Source organism: Oncorhynchus keta, chromosome 25 (genome assembly GCF_023373465.1).
Source record: "Oncorhynchus keta strain PuntledgeMale-10-30-2019 chromosome 25, Oket_V2, whole genome shotgun sequence".
Taxonomy (NCBI): Eukaryota; Metazoa; Chordata; class Actinopteri; order Salmoniformes; family Salmonidae; genus Oncorhynchus; species Oncorhynchus keta.
The window spans coordinates 11349272-11370696 of NC_068445.1; the positions used below are offsets into that span (position 1 = coordinate 11349272).

Sequence of the window (21425 nt, forward strand, 5' to 3'; positions counted from 1 at the left end):
GTGGAAACGCGTTCTTTAAAGTGATGATCACGCTTCACAATCTGGCAGACGAATCTGAGTTTGGCGGATGACTGGCCTGCAAAGAACTGTGCAAAGCTGTCATCAAGGCAAAGGGTGGCAACTTTGAAGAATCACAAATATAAACTTTTTTTGTTTTGGTTACTACATGATTCCATATGTGTTATTTAATAGTTTTGATGTCTTCACTATTATTCTACAATGTAGAAAATCGTAAAAGGAAAGAAAAACCCTGGAATGAGTAGTTGTGTCCAAACTATTGACTGGTACTGTAATCAACTCACCGTTACTGCTCTTAAATATATAAAGCTAAAGCCTACCATCTGTGTTGATATGGCCAGTAATCACTTTGCCACATGAAAGGTAAACAAACAAACAGGCAAATATAGCATACAAGTGGATTCAGCACCACGGACAGTGATCGCAAATCCCGCGATAAGACAGTCAGATCCAACAGAGATAAGAGGAATATGTATTTTTTTGACAAAATGATCAATGAAAAACAATAATCAGTCTTTTGAAATAACTTGATGTTCCTAAACAGGCTTCCTACAAGTCACTGACACCTTTCATGAAATGGGCATCACACATAATGTCCAAACGTTTCACAGAAGTTGGACAAAAATAATGTCCAACATACATAAAAAAAGCGGAATGTCTGTTGACTGTTTTGCTGCTTGTGATATTTTAACAAAACATTTGTGATGTACATAAATAAAGCAACTGTGTGCGCCACCGTTGGCAAAATCATAACCAAGTGAGTAACCCCGAAGACCAGCTGTTGGTCGGTCTTAAATAGTCCTAGTTGTGCTCACTGAAATTGCCATATTGGCGCACATTTTCAAGAACACACCTCCAATATTTCCACCCCACCCACCTCAGCGCAAGCCAGCTGATGTTAGACAGGTAAATTGTTTTTACATAACGAAATTGGAAACGACGGTGCGTTTGCCTCCTTAAATCCAGTAAAAAATAGAGCCCCTGGGCCGTACCACCTCAGCTGCCCTGGGGGGGGGGCCGCCATCTCTAGAGCTGTTACCGTTATTCCATGGTTTGCTATGTCAATGTTAGGCCCAGTGCCTTGGTGCCAACTTTGCTCATCTGCCTTCTCCTGTTCATTTCAAAATGCCCTTTCTTCTTGCGCCAGGCTTGCTCAGTGTACTGTACTGTAAACCTACCTGCAGTCTTTCTCCAGGCTCTTGGACTCATCGGTGCAGTAGAAGAACTTGCCCTTGAACAGCTGCACGGCGATGACAGCGAAGATGAACATGAAGAGCATGTAGACTATGAGGATGTTGAACACGTTCTTCAGGGAGTTGACCACACAGTCAAACACAGCCTGAGAGAGGACACACACACACACACGCGCGCACAAACACACACACGCACACGTGCACACACACACATGCACACGTGCACACACACACGCACACACACGTGCACACACACGTGCACACACACGCACAAACACACACACGCACACGTGCACAAACACACGTACACACACAGAGAAACATGGGGCTGGGTTAGATACAGTACACCCTGATGACTCTGTGTCCTGACAAGTCAACACCAGTGAATACACGTGTAGTGTACAGGTCAGGTAAAGTCCTATTCCGTACCTTCAGCTTGGGTAGGCGTTTGATGGTCTTGAGGGGCCGTAAGACTCGCAGAACTCTGAGGGACTTGATGGTGCTGATGTCCTTTCCTTTGGACCCTCTGCACAAGAAAAACACTAAGTTAGACAGCAAACCTGTAAGGTCAACACTCAAATGCTAAACGCCGTGTGAAGGTAGTTGTATTCAGAAACGACAACAATTGCATTAAAACAATTGCATTAAAAAAGAGCCAAACCACTCGTGACAAAAGTCAAAAGCTTGTTGATGAATCACTGTTGCTTCTACAAGTTTCATGAATGGAAAGGTTTAGACTAAGAAACAGAAAGCATTTGAAGAATGCTCTCTGACGGTCTTTACCGAACGTGAATGGAAATGTTCTTACAATCTAAGGAAATGGGGTTAGGAGAACGTTTGTTATTTACATTACCATCTCCCACTACTAAAGACATTGCATTTCTAATAATACTTTCAAGATTATTTGTGTTTGAAAAATACAACAGAATAATAATTGAGGTAAACATTTTTTTGTCAAAGCTGTAGATACCCTTGGTACAGATAATTGTTTGTGACAACCAACCACCCAGCCCCAACTGAGAATGGATTAGTAATCTCACTGTAGGCTCATGCCTCTCCAGACCATTCAGATAGGTGTACTGTAGCATGTAATCCTGGATTACATGAGCGAATTGGACAGTTTGTGGATGTATAGCATGCAGAGTAGTTATCCCACAGCAATACACCTTCTCTGAGAGTTACATCTCAACACATATTTCTCCATGCAAATAGCACCCAAAAAATAAATCAAGTACGCTCGCTCTACAGACTGTGCATCAGGTTTCTGCAGAAGAACCCATAACCAGTGGCAAAAAAAATCAACTGTGACGTTTCTTTTAAAGGAACCAATGCTGTTTTCATACACAAATCCTGCTCGTTAAGCTGAGATGGTGAGACTGACAAACGAAAAGATGAAAGGATGTCAGTGTAGAGTATTATGACTCACGGGGAAATACAGGAACAAGAGATGTAATAGACTTTCTCAGATACAATGGGCGGAAAAACAGAACATCTTTTGAACCAACATGTGAAGAAGTCTGAGCAGAATCCCATTAAGTCTCCGTGTATATGAATGTTCCCTACAGACTCAGAAGAGCTCATGCTGAATCATCACCTTGGGGAGCTGTGAGAATAGCAATACAAGTGACTCGCAACACAGGCATCTCCAAATCAAATACAACGAAGTGATACGAAATACTGCATGTTATATCAAATGTAAAATAATTGACCAATGTGTGGTACAGTACACAAAATGGTCATGTATTTAAGGTCAATCATCCCATTGGTGAATCGTGGATTTGAATGACTCCAATAAACAGTCGGCAACACATAAATAACCAGTCAAAGATACTACGTGACACTTCACATGAATAAATGTTATAGAAACAGACCTATTCAACGTACAGTACAGTCAACAACATTTATATCACAATGTAAAATGTTCCAGCAGTCATGTCACTCAATCACATCTCTGTCTCAAATCTAGAGAGATTTCTCTGAAAAGGTGAACGCCTCTGTTGTTAAAGTAAATCCTACCATAGCAGTCACTCATTTTCAACTGAGAGATAAAGACGAACTTGTAAAGATCGCAGCATCTGGTGAATATGATTAACATGGCACCAACAAGACAGTCCAGGAGGAGGCAAATGGCAACAGAGAGAAACAAATCTGCCAGCACCCTTCATTTTCCCCTACTCTGCCCTGCCTCCCCCCTCTTGTCTGCAGTCAGCTGCCATCACACACACACACACACACACACACACACACACACACACACACACACACACACACACACACACACACACACACACACACACACACACACACACACACACACACACACACACACACACACACACACACACACACACACACACACACTTCCCATCCAAGTGGGATGTTGTAACTCTGGCCATGTTGTAACCCTGGCTGGTATGCCCAACACAGCATGGACATGTGATATGACGCTGAGGTTCCTCCCTCCCACAGCCTCCGTTACAGCTCTACTCTACCACAGCAGCATGCAACATTCATGCTCTGATACGCATTAGTCCAGCATGCTTTTTTTTCACAGTAAGTAGAGCCCGTGGTTTGAGATCACAAAACACTCACACATGTTAAACCACACATGACATTTTGATAGCTTTCAAAGGACGCTTGACCAGCTTGGAGAAAAACATGTGACTTGGGAGTTTCATTGCGAGCGCTTTGAGTTTTCTACAGGGGCTGGACGGTGATAGAGCTATGAGACGCCAAGACAGTGGTTAAATGTGTAATGAGGACATCATTCTCAGGTACAGGTGGCTGGCGTGTCCCATATGTCATCTCCCTGGAAGGAGAACAAAACGGTCATCCAAAATAACCACCATGTCCTGTCTCAGCACTGGCTATTTTTACTACTACTCTAAAGGTAGTCCTACAGATATAGGATCTTGATTTGACCCATTTTGCTACAGCAGGAAAACAATCCCTGCAGCAACAGGAAATGTGAATTATTATGTGGATTATAATTCATGGACATTTTTGTAACGGTTGGTACATTTTCGTTAGGGAAAATCAGGTCTGTAATTTCAAAGGGGAAATTACAAACTTCAGAAACCTTTTTAATCCTCAAATACACTACAAAATGTTTAAAATGTCCTGCATTGCAGGAAGGTTGTCCTGCAACAGGGTGATCAAATTAAGATCCTACATCTGTAGTTCTCTCTCTGTCAGTGTGGAACAAGACTGTATTATGTTTTAATATAGGCACTGATATGGCTATGCTTGGTGTGTCTCCTAGTTTAACATAATAAACATGAATGTGTGTTATAATAGCTCAGAGTATTTGACTTGGGCATAGAAGCTTGAAAATGAACACAAAGAGTCTGCTGTACATAATGATTAGAATGGCCACCATAGATAGTGCTGATGCTGGGATTTGGCCCAATCATCAATTATGAACACGTTTTACACGAGCATCCATTTACAGTAAGATTGGAGAGTGCTCTTTAATTACTTGCTACTTTTATTTCTTATTTTTACTCATCTTTTTTTTTTACTGAACTGTCGGTTAGGAGCTTGTAAGTTCGCGTTTCACTGTAAAGTCTACACCTGTTCTATTCGGCGCATCTGACAAATCAAATTGGATTTGAACACCCAGAAAGAGAAAGAGAGGTTTCTATTGAAAGCTATCAGAGTGACATGGCTCCAGGACTGTAAAGGAAACCCTTTACTCATACAGGTTTAGTGATATGATCCTGGCCTAAGCAGAAGAAAGAGGGGTAGAGGGGAGAGGGGGGTCCCCACCTGGGCACACCTTGTGGCGGTCTGACGGGGGAAAACAGTAAAGGGAAAAAACAAGATAAAGAGCACAATTATGGCGTCTTCCCACACATAGAAAATATGACAGGTACACTCTAAACAATTACGACATGGTGAATGGGAATAGGCCTATGATGTATGAAATTGAGATGTTTGTCATTGACTGTACTAGTCCGTCAGTGACAGACAGTTGAATGCTATTGTGAAAGTGTGAGGAACTGATTCGATTAGAAAAGGAACTCGCCAAATGACAATCTCGGCCATAATGACACTTCTTCGAGGATGACTGGGTTGCAAAATGACTTTCAGTTTTTCCAAGGCAATGTTCCTAAAACTCAGATTTTGTTTGCCAAAAAGACACTCCTGCCACTTGTTTTGGTGGCACAGGTAAGAGTGTGTTTCCCGTGTACTAGCAGACGTTTCCAGCAGACAGAGGACATCTGACAGATGTGGAACGTCTGAAGGGAGATGGAATGGTGACACGTGGTTGTGAGATTCAAGGAAGCAACACCGCACAAACAGTGTGTCGATGACACATCAAAGGTGGCGGTACGGTTCATTCACAATGAGTCGGTGGATCACATTGACATGACAGGCAGAATGAGGCCCGGGGCATGCAGGGAGAATAATGTCCATCGATCAACATCAACACGCCTGGCTGTCTGTCAGAGTGGCTAGGGGAGAGTGATAGATACTAGAGGCAGTGCTGTGGACAAACAAAATGGGGATGGAGGGTGGTACCGTATGGTCACGAAGCAGTCACCAATATAGATACCTTGATGACACCATAACAGTTTAAACACACTCTGAGATTCCATGCAGAGATGTAAAGAGCTCCTCGGGCTCTAAAGTGGCGTTATTTCATGCTACCTTGCATGAGTAGTTGCCACTTAATGAAATGTGTTTGGTGAGTAGGTCCATTTGTAATCAAAACATGAGCTGATATAGAGCAGTAGGATCCTTCTTATCACAGCAACACATGTATTTGTCTAGTGCGGTCCTGGTGAATATGTAGTCACACTGAGGTGACATTGTCCCCTATAGCGGAGGGGAACATGGAACAGGACAGAGGATCTGTGGTCAAGCAGATAAATATGAGAGAAGACAAGTGGACTATGAAAAGATGACGAGAAGAGAGAGAGATGAGTGTGTCCCAGAACAAAACGGGCCTATGGACTGAGCATAGACCCTGTTAGCTCACACAAACAGAGACAGGCAAGATGAGAGAGAAAGAGAGAGAGAGAGAGAGAGAGAGAGAGAGAGAGAGAGAGAGAGAGAGAGAGAGAGAGAGAGAGAGAGAGAGAGAGAGAGAGAGAGAGAGAGAGAGAAAGCATTACCCCATGAAGCTCCTTCAAGAGATCCAAGCCACAAGGAAACAGAAAAGGAACTTTGAGTCAACAGCGCACATAACACTTGTGTAAACACACACACACACACACAGACACACACAGACACACACACAGACACACAGACAGACACACACACACACACACACACACACACACACACACACACACACACACACACACACACACACACACACACACACACACACACACACACACACACACACACACACACACACACACACACACACACACACACACACACACACACACACACACACACACACACACACAGCATGAAATAAAGCATTTTGTGGAGGTTAATTTAACACAATTACAATCCTTACTGAAAAACACCTCAACTATAAGCAAATAAACATGACATTATGCATTCCTATTTTCCCATTGTGTTGTTATGGAACTAATGGTAGGTTCTGGCAGCAGCAGCAGCAGCAGCAGCAGCAGCATTACCAGATGTACAGGATAATTACCCTAAACCCACAGAGACTCTCTCTCCCGGACTAAACCCAGTGCTTCACCTGAATTGACATATTCTCATTCTTACAAATAATCACAACAATTTGCCCAAAAACCCATCCCAAAGACTGAGCCCATAATGAATACAATATTCCAGCAATTAGAGGTAGCAGACATCATCATTCAGGAGGACATATTATATTGTGGTGATACAAGGAGTTTGATTCTGAGGAATTTAACCGATGGGAAATGACAGATGAATCGCAGCGCATGTAAATTCAAAAGAGAAAAGTATTTCTGGGAAAGTGCAGCTTATCAGTTTTCTTCTGTCAAATTTGCCTTGTGCAATTATTTTATTTCATGAAACGATGAACGTTACTAAGAATATATACAACTTACGAAAATGCAAATGCCACCAGTGCGCCACTGACCACAATGAAGTCCAGAATGTTCCAGAGATCTCTGAAGTAAGAACCAGGATGGAGCAGGAGGCCCAGGTCAACCATCTGGACCAATCAGAGAGCAGGGTTAGACGGCTACAGAACACTGAGGTTGGAGCAACCTCCTATAGTCCTACAATGTATTCAATTAAAGTGCTCTCATTTAGTAATGCATTTCAATAAACACGGCACGTAGCATGAGGCCAATACAACCATAGGAGTAACAGAATGAAAAACAAAGAAATCAATTCTAGACAAATATATCGTGGAAATCTAAGACAGCTGCCCAAAAAGGATATTATTTTTGTTCAGTCATGTAGTAAAAATGTAATTTAATGACACGCGCCTATCCAAGCGCTTACCTTAATCACCATCTCAAATGTGAAAACCCCCGTGAAGACGTAGTCCAGATACTTGAGCACCTGAACAGGAGAGAGTAAGTGCAAGAGAAAAACACAGCCAAGAGGCAATGCAAAAGTAATTATTCCTCTAGCTCATTTGAACAGCTGCCTGATTTTCTCCTCGCTGACGGATATGTCTGGAAGAACTTGGTTGTCACACCTGTTGTTGTTTTTTTAAATGTCAAACTGAGTCAAATCAATTCAAATCTTATTGGTCGTGTACACAGTTATGCAGATGTTATCGCAGGTGCAGTGCAACAGTGCAGCAATATCTAGCAATACGACAACAATACACACAAATCCTCTAAATTCTAATTAAGACATGAAGAGATATCAGAACGAGCAATATCAGAGTCCGGAATATATACAGTATGTATGTATATATATATATATATATATATATATATATATATATATATATATATATATATATAGATATGGTGGTATGTATAAACAGTATATGAATAGAAAAGGTGTGTACAGCAGTAGTTTTATAGGATGAGCCTTGACTAGAATACAGTAAAATATATATATATAACTGTATTCTAGTATATATATATATATATATACTAGAATACAGTTATATATATATATATATATAGAAGTGGGAAAACAGTATGTAAACATTATTATAAACTGGGTGGTAACATACTGTATACCACAGGTATGACAAAACATTTATTTTTACTGCTAATTACATTGATAACCAGTTTATAATAGCAATAAGGTACTTCGGGGGTTTGTGATATATGGCCAATTTACCACAGCTAAGGGCTGTGTCCAGGCACTCTGCGTTGCATCGTGCGTAAGAACAGCCCTTAGCCATAGTATATTGGTCATATACCACACCCCCTCGGGCCGTATTGCTTAATTATACAATGGGTGAGTCTAATCCTGGATACTTATTGTTTACCACCGGCTAAATCTATGACGTTGAAATTCCTATTTACTCTGTTCCATCTGACTGCTCAATCCACTGTCTCATCAGCCCAGCCAGGCAATTTATATACAAGATCAACACTGTAAAAAGTATCTAGACATCATCTCCCATGTCTTTTAGACGAGCGTTTGGTTTTCAACAGCAGAGTCTACTGGTAATAACCTTGCTGTCTGTCTCTCCAACATTTGCAACATTGTTTCAATATTGAAATTGGATCTCCAGCTGTCCCATGTTAATGAACGTGTCAGGAGTCGGGACAAGACAGACAGGATGGCAGCTTTTCTCAGCCAGTCGAAATCATGAATCATGAATCATCATAAAAATATGTCAATCATTATTTGAATATATTGGTAACCCGTTGTATAAAAGGGATAATGCCTTCGAAAGCCAGTGTTTCGAGAATATATTGGCACGGTTTGCCGGCCCGAGACGAACACCCCCGTGACATTAACTCCTCCAAACACCGGCTTCGAGGACATCATCAATGAATTATAAGTGCTGCATTGGCCATCAGAGACACACCTACGCTTGCTAACGGTTCCATCCACAAGAACGCCATGTTTAGGTTGCTTTCTGAATCCTCTCTTGTATTTATTTCTACACGCACATTGCTTCCCTTTGCTTCCGGCCTAGTATTTGGTTTGGTACTGCGGGGGTTAATATAAGCCTTGCTGTGTCTGCCTGTCCGACCTGTAGGAAACAATGTTTCACTTTTGGAAATTCGATCTCTGTAGCACCATAGAGTGAACGGTGCCTAGACGAGACCAGACAGCCTGGTCTTAGCCACATCATTATCATGGTAAGTGCCGACAGAAGAAGAAGCAAAAAAGGTCAAATACAAAAATGCAGCTAGTGAACTGTCATTCCAGGTTCAATGTTTGACGTGAACTGAGTGAGCTGAATTTGGCTTGGCTAGCAAAGGACAAGAAGCGCGCATAGCAACCATTTTGTTTAGAATGGACAACTGGTCCTTTCGCATAGCGACTTTGCAAAAGTAATTAAGGACCGGAGCGTCTGTAGCAACATGACCAAAATAACTAATAACCAGATTTCTGTCCGGGACTATATCTTCTGGTGGATCCACTATCGCTTACCTGTGACTATATTCATGGTACAGCACTGCCTCGGGTGCCTTATCGCTTAATTAAAGTGACCAGTGTTCAATCTCTGTTTTTCAAACTCTTGGTCCCAGCTCTAATGCACCTGTACTGTCTCCACCTTCTCGATGCCAGCGGGGTGAACAGGCCGTGGCTCGGTTGGGCCAAGCCAAATTTCTGTTGGAAAGGAGCAGTTGCGCCTTCTTCACCACACTGTCTGGGTGGATGGACTATTTCAGGTTGTGTGTGTCTGGCATGTCTTCCTGTGTGTGTGTGTGTGTGTGTGTGTGTGTGTGTGTGTGTGTGTGTGTGTGTGTGTGTGTGTGTGTGTGTGTGTGTGTGTGTGTGTGTGTGTGTGTGTGTGTGTGTGTGTGTGTGTGTGTGTGTGTGTGTGTGTGTGTAGACTCACATTGTTGCGCGGAGCGTTGGCCTGGACAGGGTCCTCTGCAGCCAATGCAATGCTACTCATGGATATCACCACCAGGATACACATCTCAAAGTACCGCAGGCTGACAATATAATGACACAGACGCCGCACCCTGGAGAGAGAGAGAAAGAGAGTGAGAGGAAGAAAGAGAGAAAGAGAGAGAGAACGAGAGAGAACGAGAGAGAGAGAGAGAGAGAGAGAGAGAGAGAGAGAGAAAGAGATCCTATAGTCCATACACAGCTCACCTGAGAGACTAATGTAGACACTGTTCCTAGTAATGGTTGGCTGCATATAGACGGGCTATAACATTGGCTGGCTGGCTGGCTGCAAATAGACGGGCTATAACATTGGCTGGCTGGCTGCATATAGACGGGCTATAACATTGGCTGGCTGGCTGGCTGCATATAGACGGGCTATAACATTGGTTGGCTGGCTGCATATAGATGGCTATAACATTGGCTGGCTGGCTGCATATAGACGGGCTATAACATTGGCTGGCTGGCTGGCTCGCTGGCTGCATATAGACGAGCTATAACATTGGCTGGCTGGCTGGCTGCATATAGACTGCCTATAACATTGGCTGGCTGGCTGCATATAGACTGCTTATAACATTGGCTGGCTGGCTGCATATAGACGGGCTACAACATTGGCTGGGTGGCTGCATATAGACGGGCTATAACATTGGCTGGCTGGCTGCATATAGACGGGCTATAACATTGGCTGGCTGGCTACAAATAGACAGGCTATAACACTGGCTGGCTGGCTGGCTGGCTGCATATAGACAGGCTATAACATTGGCTGGCTGGCTGGCTGCATATAGACGGGCTATAACATTGGCTGGCTGGCTGCATATAGATGGGCTATAACATTGGTTGGCTGGCTGGCTGGCTGCATAGACGGGCTATAACATTGGTTGGCTGGCTGGCTGGCTGCATATAGACGGGCTATAACATTGGTTGGCTGGCTGGCTGCATATAGATGGGCTATAACATTGGCTGGCTGTCTGGCTGCATATAGACGGGCTATAACATTGGTTGGCTGGCTGGCTGCATATAGACGGGCTATAACATTGTCTGGCTGGCTGCATTTAGACTGCCTATAACATTGGCTGGCTGGCTGCATATAGACTGCTTATAACATTGGCTGGCTGGCTGCATATAGACGGGCTATACCATTGGCTAGCTGGCTGCATATAGACGGGCTATAACATTGGTTGGATGGCTGGCTGCTGCTTTTGTTTTCTATTCATTGATTGTAGGGTTAGGCAAAGGTTTACAAGTCATCTACAAACATGAATATATGACTGAGTGTGTGGACTTAAAGGAAAGTGCTTTAGTGTTACATTTTAACAGCTTCGCTAAAGGAGTTAAAAGTGGGGCCAGATGACAATGTCAACATGCAGGGACTTGCTACATGGAAGGCAGAGTGTTTGTGGCGTGAATGGTGTGAGTTGTGTAGCACAGAGCAGTGTTGGGTAGAGCTGTCCACGCGGGCAACTCACACGTTGGCCTGGCCAAACACAAACATGGAGCTGTAAGGCAGGATGGGTCTGGGTCCACTCTGAGTCCGCTCCTCCAGGGTCTTCTTCTCCTCGTTCATAGGCATGGTTTCACAGTCTATACTGTTCACTGGGACACAGACACAAAGGTTTACATACACCTCAGAAACACAAGACACTGAAGTAACAGTATTAGAGGGAAAATAGGTTTGTGGTACTGACTGGGGATAAGGGTTTAGTGTTAAGATTGATACTGACTGGGGATAAGGGATTAGTGTTAAGATTGATGCTGACTGGGGATAAGGGTTTAGTGTTAAGATTGATACTGACTGGGGATAAGGGTTAGTGTTAAGATTGATACTGACTGGGGATAAGGGTTTAGTGTTAAGATTGATACTGAATGGGTATAAGGGTTAGTGTTAAGATTGATACTGACTGGGGATAAGGGTTAGTGTTAAGATTGATACTGACTGGGTATAAGGGTTAGTGTTAAGATTGATGCTGACTGGGGATAAGGGTTTAGTGTTAAGATTGATACTGACTGGGGATAAGGGTTAGTGTTAAGATTGATACTGACTGGGTATAAGGGTTAGTGTTAAGATTGATGCTGACTGGGGATAAGGGTTTAGTGTTAAGATTGATACTGACTGGGGATAAGGGTTAGTGTTAAGATTGATACTGACTGGGGATAAGGGTTTAGAGTGTTAAGATTGATACTGACTGGGGATAAGGGTTAGTGTTAAGATTGATACTGACTGGGGATAAGGGTTTAGTGTTAAGATTGATACTGACTGGGTATAAGGGTTAGTGTTAAGATTGATACTGACTGGGGATAAGGGTTTAGTGTTAAGATTGATACTGACTGGGGATAAGGGTTAGTGTTAAGATTGATACTGACTGGGGATAAGGGTTAGTGTTAAGATTGATACTGACTGGGGATAAGGGTTAGTGTTAAGATTGATACTGACTGGGGATAAGGGTTAGTGTTAAGATTGATGCTGACTGGGGATAAGGGTTTAGTGTTAAGATTGATACTGACTGGGGATAAGGGTTAGTGTTAAGATTGATACTGACTGGGGATAAGGGTTTAGTGTTAAGATTGATACTGACTGGGGATAAGGGTTAGTGTTAAGATTGATACTGACTGGGGATAAGGGTTAGTGTTAAGATTGATACTGACTGGGGATAAGGGTTTAGTGTTAAGATTGATACTGAATGGGTATAAGGGTTAGTGTTAAGATTGATACTGACTGGGGATAAGGGTTAGTGTTAAGATTGATACTGACTGGGTATAAGGGTTAGTGTTAAGATTGATGCTGACTGGGGATAAGGGTTTAGTGTTAAGATTGATACTGACTGGGGATAAGGGTTAGTGTTAAGATTGATACTGACTGGGGATAAGGGTTAGTGTTAAGATTGATGCTGACTGGGGATAAGGGTTTAGTGTTAAGATTGATACTGACTGGGGATAAGGGTTAGTGTTAAGATTGATACTGACTGGGGATAAGGGTTTAGTGTTAAGATTGATACTGACTGGGGATAAGGGTTTAGTGTTAAGATTGATACTGACTGGGGATAAGGGTTAGTGTTAAGATTGATACTGACTGGGGATAAGGGTTAGTGTTAAGATTGATACTGACTGGGTATAAGGGTTAGTGTTAAGATTGATACTGACTGGGTATAAGGGTTAGTGTTAAGATTGATGCTGACTGGGTATAAGGGTTAGTGTTAAGATTGATGCTGACTGGGGATAAGGGTTTAGTGTTAAGATTGATACTGACTGGGGATAAGGGTTAGTGTTAAGATTGATACTGACTGGGGATAAGGGTTAGTGTTAAGATTGATTGACTGGGGATAAGGGTTAGTGTTAAGATTGATACTGACTGGGGATAAGGGTTAGTGTTAAGATTGATACTGACTGGGGATAAGGGTTTAGTGTTAAGATTGATACTGACTGGGGATAAGGGTTAGTGTTAAGATTGATACTGACTGGGGATAAGGGTTAGTGTTAAGATTGATACTGACTGGGGATAAGGGTTTAGTGTTAAGATTGATACTGACTGGGACTGGGGATAAGGGTTTAGTGTTAAGATTGATACTGACTGGGGATAAGGGTTAGTGTTAAGATTGATACTGACTGGGGATAAGGGTTTTAGTGTTAAGATTGATACTGACTGGGGATAAGGGTTAGTGTTAAGATTGATACTGACTGGGGATAAGGGTTTAGTGTTAAGATTGATACTGACTGGGGATAAGGGTTAGTGTTAAGATTGATACTGACTGGGGATAAGGGTTAGTGTTAAGATTGATACTGACTGGGGATAAGGGTTAGTGTTAAGATTGATACTGACTGGGGATAAGGGTTAGTGTTAAGATTGATACTGACTGGGGATAAGGGTTAGTGTTAAGATTGATACTGACTGGGGATAAGGGTTAGTGTTAAGATTGATACTGACTGGGGATAAGGGTTTAGTGTTAAGATTGATACTGACTGGGGATAAGGGATTAGTGTTAAGATTGATACTGACTGGGGATAAGGGTGTAGTGTTAAGATTGATACTGACTGGGGATAAGGGTTAGTGTTAAGATTGATACTGACTGGGGATAAGGGTTTAGTGTTAAGATTGATACTGACTGGGGATAAGGGTTAGTGTTAAGATTGATACTGACTGGGTATAAGGGTTAGTGTTAAGATTGATACTGACTGGGGATAAGGGTTAGTGTTAAGATTGATACTGACTGGGGATAAGGGTTAGTGTTAAGATTGATGCTGACTGGGGATAAGGGTTTAGTGTTAAGATTGATACTGACTGGGGATAAGGGTTAGTGTTAAGATTGATACTGACTGGGGATAAGGGTTAGTGTTAAGATTGATACTGACTGGGGATAAGGGTTTAGTGTTAAGATTGATACTGACTGGGGATAAGGGTTAGTGTTAAGATTGATACTGACTGGGGATAAGGGTTTAGTGTTAAGATTGATACTGACTGGGGATAAGGGTTTAGTGTTAAGGTTGATACTGACTGGGTATAAGGGTTAGTGTTAAGATTGATACTGACTGGGGATAAGGGTTAGTGTTAAGATTGATACTGAATGGGGATAAGGGTTAGTGTTAAGATTGATACTGACTGGGGATAAGGGTTTAGTGTTAAGATTGATACTGACTGGGGATAATGGTTTAGTGTTAAGATTGGTACTGACTGGGGATAAGGGTTAGTGTTAAGATTGATACTGACTGGGTATAAGGGTTAGTGTTAAGATTGATACTGACTGGGGATAAGGGTTTAGTGTTAAGATTGATACTGACTGGGGATAAGGGTTTAGTGTTAAGATTGATACTGACTGGGTATAAGGGTTAGTGTTAAGATTGATACTGACTGGGTATAAGGGTTAGTGTTAAGATTGATACTGACTGGGGATAAGGGTTAGTGTTAAGATTGATACTGACTGGGGATAAGGGTTAGTGTTAAGATTGATACTGAATGGGGATAAGGGTTAGTGTTAAGATTGATACTGACTGGGGATAAGGGTTTAGTGTTAAGATTGATACTGACTGGGGATAAGGGTTTAGTGTTAAGATTGGTACTGACTGGGGATAAGGGTTTAGTGTTAAGATTGATACTGACTGGGTATAAGGGTTAGTGTTAAGATTGATACTGACTGGGTATAAGGGTTAGTGTTAAGATTGATACTGACTGGGTATAAGGGTTAGTGTTAAGATTGATACTGACTGGGGATAAGGGTTTATTGATACTGTGGGGATAAGGGTTAGTGTGTTTAAGATTGATACTGACTGGGGATAAGGGTTAGTGTTAAGATTGATACTGACTGGGGATAAGGGTTAGTGTTAAGATTGATACTGAATGGGGATAAGGGTTAGTGTTAAGATTGATACTGACTGGGGATAAGGGTTAGTGTTAAGATTGATACTGACTGGGGATAAGGGTTAGTGTTAAGGTTGATACTGACTGGGGATAAGGGTTAGTGTTAAGATTGATACTGACTGGGGATAAGGGTTAGTGTTAAGATTGATACTGAATGGGGATAAGGGTTAGTGTTAAGATTGATACTGACTGGGGATAAGGGTTTAGTGTTAAGATTGATACTGACTGGGGATAAGGGTTTAGTGTTAAGATTGGTACTGACTGGGGATAAGGGTTTAGTGTTAAGATTGATACTGACTGGGTATAAGGGTTAGTGTTAAGATTGATACTGACTGGGTATAAGGGTTAGTGTTAAGATTGATACTGACTGGGGATAAGGGTTAGTGTTAAGATTGATACTGACTGGGGATAAGGGTTAGTGTTAAGATTGATACTGAATGGGGATAAGGGTTAGTGTTAAGATTGATACTGACTGGGGATAAGGGTTTAGTGTTAAGATTGATACTGACTGGGGATAAGGGTTTAGTGTTAAGATTGATACTGACTGGGTATAAGGGTTTAGTGTTAAGATCGATACTGACTGGGGATAAGGGTTAGTGTTAAGATTGATACTGACTGGGGATAAGGGTTAGTGTTAAGATTGATACTGACTGGGTATAAGGGTTTAGTGTTAAGATTGATACTGACTGGGGATAAGGGTTTAGTGTTAAGATTGATACTGACTGGGGATAAGGGTTTACTGTTAAGATTGATACTGACTGGGGATAAGGGTTAGTGTTAAGATTGATACTGACTGGGTATAAGGGTAGTCTCCCCGGGTGGGGGGGTGATGGTGACAGGGGGGATGTTGACGGCCGTCTGTCCAGTCCGTCTGACGTTCCTCTGGTTGTCGGAGTCTTCAGGTCCCTCTGTGCCCCACCTCTGATCTCCAGGGTCCTGCTGGGGGCTGATGGCCAGGGAGTCGCCCTCAGACTCCACATATCTGTCCCTGGGAAACAGATACAATTACCATAGATCACAAGTCACGGAGCTCTGGTACGAGGTAGACACATCTACTCCTCTAAAATAATGTTACAATAAAGTAACAGAGACAGCCAGGGACAGAGCCAGTCTTACCTGAGGCCCCTCCCCTTCTCTCTCTCACTGTGGTCCTCTCCCTCCAGTGTGGACTGGCCCCTTGAGCCGTGGGTCTTGTGTCTCCTCCTCTCCCCATTGGCTCCGTTCTCTCCCCTGGAGCACCTCTCTCCCGAGCGGCCATCTTTGTGGCGTGACCTGCGCTCGCCCTTACCTCCACTGTTGACAGTGCCGTTGCCCTCTCTGGCCTGTCTGTGGGAGTGGTGGTGGCGGTGCTCTCTCTCCCCCGTCCCCCCTCCTCCTCCCTCATCCACTAAGGTCTGGTGGTGGTGCCTCTTGCCCCCCTCTCGGCTGCGCGACCGCTCACTCTTCCCCTCCTTGCCCCGGGTGCCATCTGGGTCCTTGCTACGACTGTGGTGGACATGGTGCCTACCCTCTTTGCCTGGATTGCCATTCTCATTGGCCTCGTCGATGGGTCTCTCCCTGTCCCGGTGGCGGTGGTGCCTGCGTGGCTGGGGGCCGGCCGGGTCCTCAGGGGTATCCGTCTCCTCAGGGGTCCGGGGCTTGTGTTGGCCCATAGGGCCGGGGCCGTCATGGGGTTCCACCACCAGGGGCCGGTCCAGGTGGGTCTTCATGTCAGGGCGGATGTGCAGGGCGGAGGACATACGAAGCCTCTCCTCAGGGTCCAGCTCACTGTACAGGGCCTCACTGCTGGCCCGCAGGTTGTGTCTCCTCAGCTGAGTGGTTCGCTGCTCCCACACTGACATCATCTTCAGAGACTTCTGCTGCTCCTTACTGCAGGTGGACAGACAGGGCAGTTCACCTTTATCAGGGTACATTGAACCTGTCTTTTACTGCGCGATTGATATGTATTTCATGTATTTGAAAATAATAATTCTAGAATACATCACACGTCATAACAGATAAACCCCTGCATGCTGAATGACATACAGTATGGAAGTGCAATGGTGGTTAATTCACAGAAAAACAGTCTCTCTCCATTACCACATGTAAAAAGAGAGACTATATGGACAGGCCAAGCATGCTTCAGTTGACTTGCCCTGTCAATGTCTGTAGAGCACTTTGAAATGGTTGAACACATGCATTGCAAATCAGTAGTCTACCGATGCCATATAGACCACCCTTATACAGATACATCCCACGTGACTTCCTCCACTGTGTAGAAAGCAGAATTAACTTTCATAGGGTACAACGGCATGAAAACGACTACCGTGTCTACCCGTGCTAGAATTGTGGGAATGTTAAACCCCAGGGCTCCAATCTACCCTCCGCTACTTACCCTCCATGTAGTACACTGAGAACAGAGTAAGCTCTAAACTGAGGTATCTGGTTAGGGGTGAATGGAGAGCTGGCAGGGGATTATTTGAGTGAATTTACAGTATCGTGTACGGTACACTACAAGGAGGGAATGATCAAGCTAATGTAGGGCAAAGTAAAGAAGCAAGACAAGATGTTTATTCCATCCTGTAAACATGAGGATGATGTTCATCACCAGGAAGTTATGTTATGTTATACAAATAGATTGTCATGGCCATCGTACAGTAAGTTAGTTTACCTCAAGTAGTGATGGACTGGGGAGCAGACATAACTCCTACAACACATGAAGGAGCACATTGAAACACACCAGGGACAGACTAAGAGGCATTAACAGGCTAGGAGACATTGGAAAGAAAGACACAGGGGAAAACAAGAGCTTAGAAAGACTGACAGAGGAGAAACACGAGGCGACAACATAACACAGACACCAAAGGACTTACTTCACTGGGAGTAGAACTGAAAATAAAGAAGACAAATGAACGGCACTGCAGAAAGTAGACTTAGTACTTGACTATATCTTAAACAATCCTACCCCCAAGTTACCTTCCTTCCAATCCTTACCTTCTAGTAATGAGAAAAACTAGTCCCTAATATAAAAGAGGGACATGGCACTTTGACAAACAAAGGGCCTCTGGCGTTACAGGCAGGGTGTGTGTGTGCGCGCTTGTGTTTTGCCTCTCCAGCTGCCTGGCTGTAGCATCTGGTCGTAAGGTACATGGTGGCCTTTACAGAGCTGCTCAAAAGGAACTTCTGACTCACTGAGTGCCAGCGACAGAGAGCGTCTCGCAGTCTGCTTGATACGGCACGAGCCTGCTGTCAACCCAGCCCAGCCCAACCCACACAACCCAGCCCAGCTCAACCCAGCCAGCCCAGCCCAACCTAACCCAGCCCAGCAGCACAACACAACTGTTCTGCCTGCGGCTATGGAACCATGACCTGTTCACCGGACGTGCTACCTGTCCCAGACCTGCTGTTTTCAACTCTCTAGAGACAGCAGGAGCGGTAGAGATACTCTGAACGATCGGCTATGAAAAGCCAACTGACATTTACTCCTGAGGTGCTGACCTGTTGCACCCTCGACATCCACTGTGATTATTATTATTTGACCCTGCCGGTCATCTATGAACGTTATAATCTCCACCCGGCCTGGTTCCTCTCTAGGTTTCTTCCTAGGTTTTGGCCTTTCTAGGGAGTTTTTCCTAGCCACCGTGCTTATACACCTGCATTGATAGCAGTTTGGGGTTTTAGGCTGGGTTTCTGTACAGCACTTTGAGATATCATCTGATGTAAGAAGAGCTATACTTATCGTAAGAGTTGGGGTGTTAACCCCGGTGTCCTGGCTAAATTTCCAATCCGGCCCTCAAACCATCAAGGTCACCTAATAATCCCCAGTTTACAATTGGCTCATTCATCCCCCTCCTCTCCCCTGTAACTATTCCCCAGGTCGCTGCTGCAAATGAGAACGTGTTCTCAGTCAACTTACCTGGTCAAAAATAACGGATAAATTAATAAATACATTTGATTTGAAAACCACCCCAGTATACTCTGTCTGCTCAGACCACCGTTGAGTACACGGACACAGTACAGCGATGAGAGAGAGGGAGATCATCTCAGTCTGAGATGAAGAGGTAAAAATAGGAGGGCTGTAAAGTCATTCTTTAGAGAGGGAGGTCATGAGGTGAGTTCAGTCACTAACAACAAGTGCAGATGGACAGTATCAATCACAGCGAACGTACATACAAAACGAGCATACAAATCTCATAATACCTGTTACGGAAAAAAGGCTGCCACATTCATCTGCTACAATTCAACACAGAGGGAAACTCACAATGGTATGGCTCAATGCTCAGGAGAAACAGCTGGGAGTCAAAGGGGAGACGGAGGGGAGGGGAGGGGAGGTGCAGTGTGTTTGCGCTCTGGCACAAACAATAGAAGAATTGTGGTACTGTACATACAGTATAGGACCCAAGCTAGGGAGGAGGAGGAGGGTGATGAGGTAAAGTGTAACGGAGAGTAAACACTCACAGTGAATTAACGCTGCAGACGGACGAGCTGCTAGAGAGTGCACCTTGATTTTGCTTTACAAAACTGCACATGCAAAAAAAAACGACAGGGGGAGGGAGAACAAAAGAGGGGGAGAGGTCAGGGTCAGAAGGAGGACAGGGCACCCGCTGTCCAGCCGTCCGCCTGTCTGTCCCTGACTCTCCCACTGCACGTCAACTCAACGGGAGTCTCAGTTTGAGACCAACAGAATGAGTTAACAAAGGAACGAGAGGAGCAGCTTTGAGACTTTCAACCTCCAAGACAAGTAGCGAAAAGAGTCCTATTTGGCATTGCAGAGACCAATTTATAGGGGCCATATTTCAAGTCCAATTATACATTACACGCATATTTCCGTTGAGGAAATGCGGAGGAAGAAATTCCCAAAGCCGATATTAATAAGAAGATTCAACAAACCAATGGCTACATTACATTTTTTTTTAAATAACAAGATAAAACAGTGCTTTGAAGCATTTAAGACAAAACATTTAAAACAATGACAGAATCACATATCCTGCTACCGTCGACTATGAATACACTAATTACAGGTGTTATACAGTACATACTGGTGAATGGCAATACAAGGATACGGTGCCCATACAATGACTGAAATGTGCCAAATATTATGTGGACTATCTATTTCTTTTTCGCTCAATTTACATTTCACTTTAAGTGCCTGTCATTCCAAGAGAGATTAGTGGTAAGGGTTCCAACAAAGGCATACACCAGAGGTTCCCCTGTCACCAGAACCATGTGTCTGAATGTACAGCGTTGCATGCACAATCTGGGCACACTGTTGAGGAAATTACCTTGCTGGCATTGCCCTCTCCGCTCCATGTTGGCCTGTGTACAGGATGCTGTGTAGCCTATGTGGGGTGGGAGCCAGAGTATTAAGGTGTCTCTGACCCTAGTCAAGGTCTTAGCAGGCATTAAGCCTTTTATCAACTGCTTCTCAACACACTTACAACGTTGAGCCCTTCAGTGACTCAGAGAGAACACATGATCTATCAAAACAACAGACATTGGGAACAGAAGGGTTAAATCCTATGTAACTCCTCAGAAGAGCACAATCAACTGAAAGAAATGGCTGTCCAGACAGAATAACACAACATAAAGCCACAAACAACAGATACAATCCCATGTAGACACACTTCAATATAAAAGAGCATCTCTCAGGAGTGGGAGACAGTGTGGTGTGTCTGGGAGGCAGGGCTGTGGGAGGGGTGTGAGGGAGGTTTGATCTGTGGGAAGGGGTGTGAGGGAGGGAGGGAGGATATGTGGGAGGGGGTGTGAGGGAGGTTTGATCTGTGGGAAGGGGTGTGAGGGAGGGAGGTTTGATCTGTGGGAGGGGGTGTGAGGGAGGTTTGATCTCTGAAAGGGGGTGTGAGGAAGGTTTGATCTGTGAAAGGGGGTGTGAGGGAGGGAGGGAGGATCTGTGGGAGGGGTGTGAGGGAGGGAGGTTTGACCTG

General features: G+C 43.8%; 1 protein-coding gene across 4 annotated transcripts in view; it reads right to left on the reverse strand.

The window, feature by feature from the left end:
* LOC118357836 (voltage-dependent N-type calcium channel subunit alpha-1B-like) overlaps positions 1–21425 on the reverse strand; it is a 145413-nt gene that overhangs the window by 35261 nt on the left and 88727 nt on the right. For 3 of the 4 annotated variants that reach the window (XM_052478624.1, XM_052478622.1, XM_052478620.1), the window contains 10 exons: positions 20766–20822; positions 19942–20004; positions 16621–17373; positions 16299–16492; positions 11624–11750; positions 10105–10234; positions 7620–7679; positions 7217–7323; positions 1641–1737; positions 1197–1357 (listed from right to left, as the gene is read on the reverse strand). In XM_052478624.1, coding sequence (XP_052334584.1) covers positions 1197–1357; positions 1641–1737; positions 7217–7323; positions 7620–7679; positions 10105–10234; positions 11624–11750; positions 16299–16492; positions 16621–17373; positions 19942–20004; positions 20766–20822 — 1749 coding nt within the window. The remainder of the gene's footprint in view (positions 1–1196; positions 1358–1640; positions 1738–7216; positions 7324–7619; positions 7680–10104; positions 10235–11623; positions 11751–16298; positions 16493–16620; positions 17374–19941; positions 20005–20765; positions 20823–21425) is intronic. The other variant, XM_052478623.1, reaches the window with a different exon arrangement.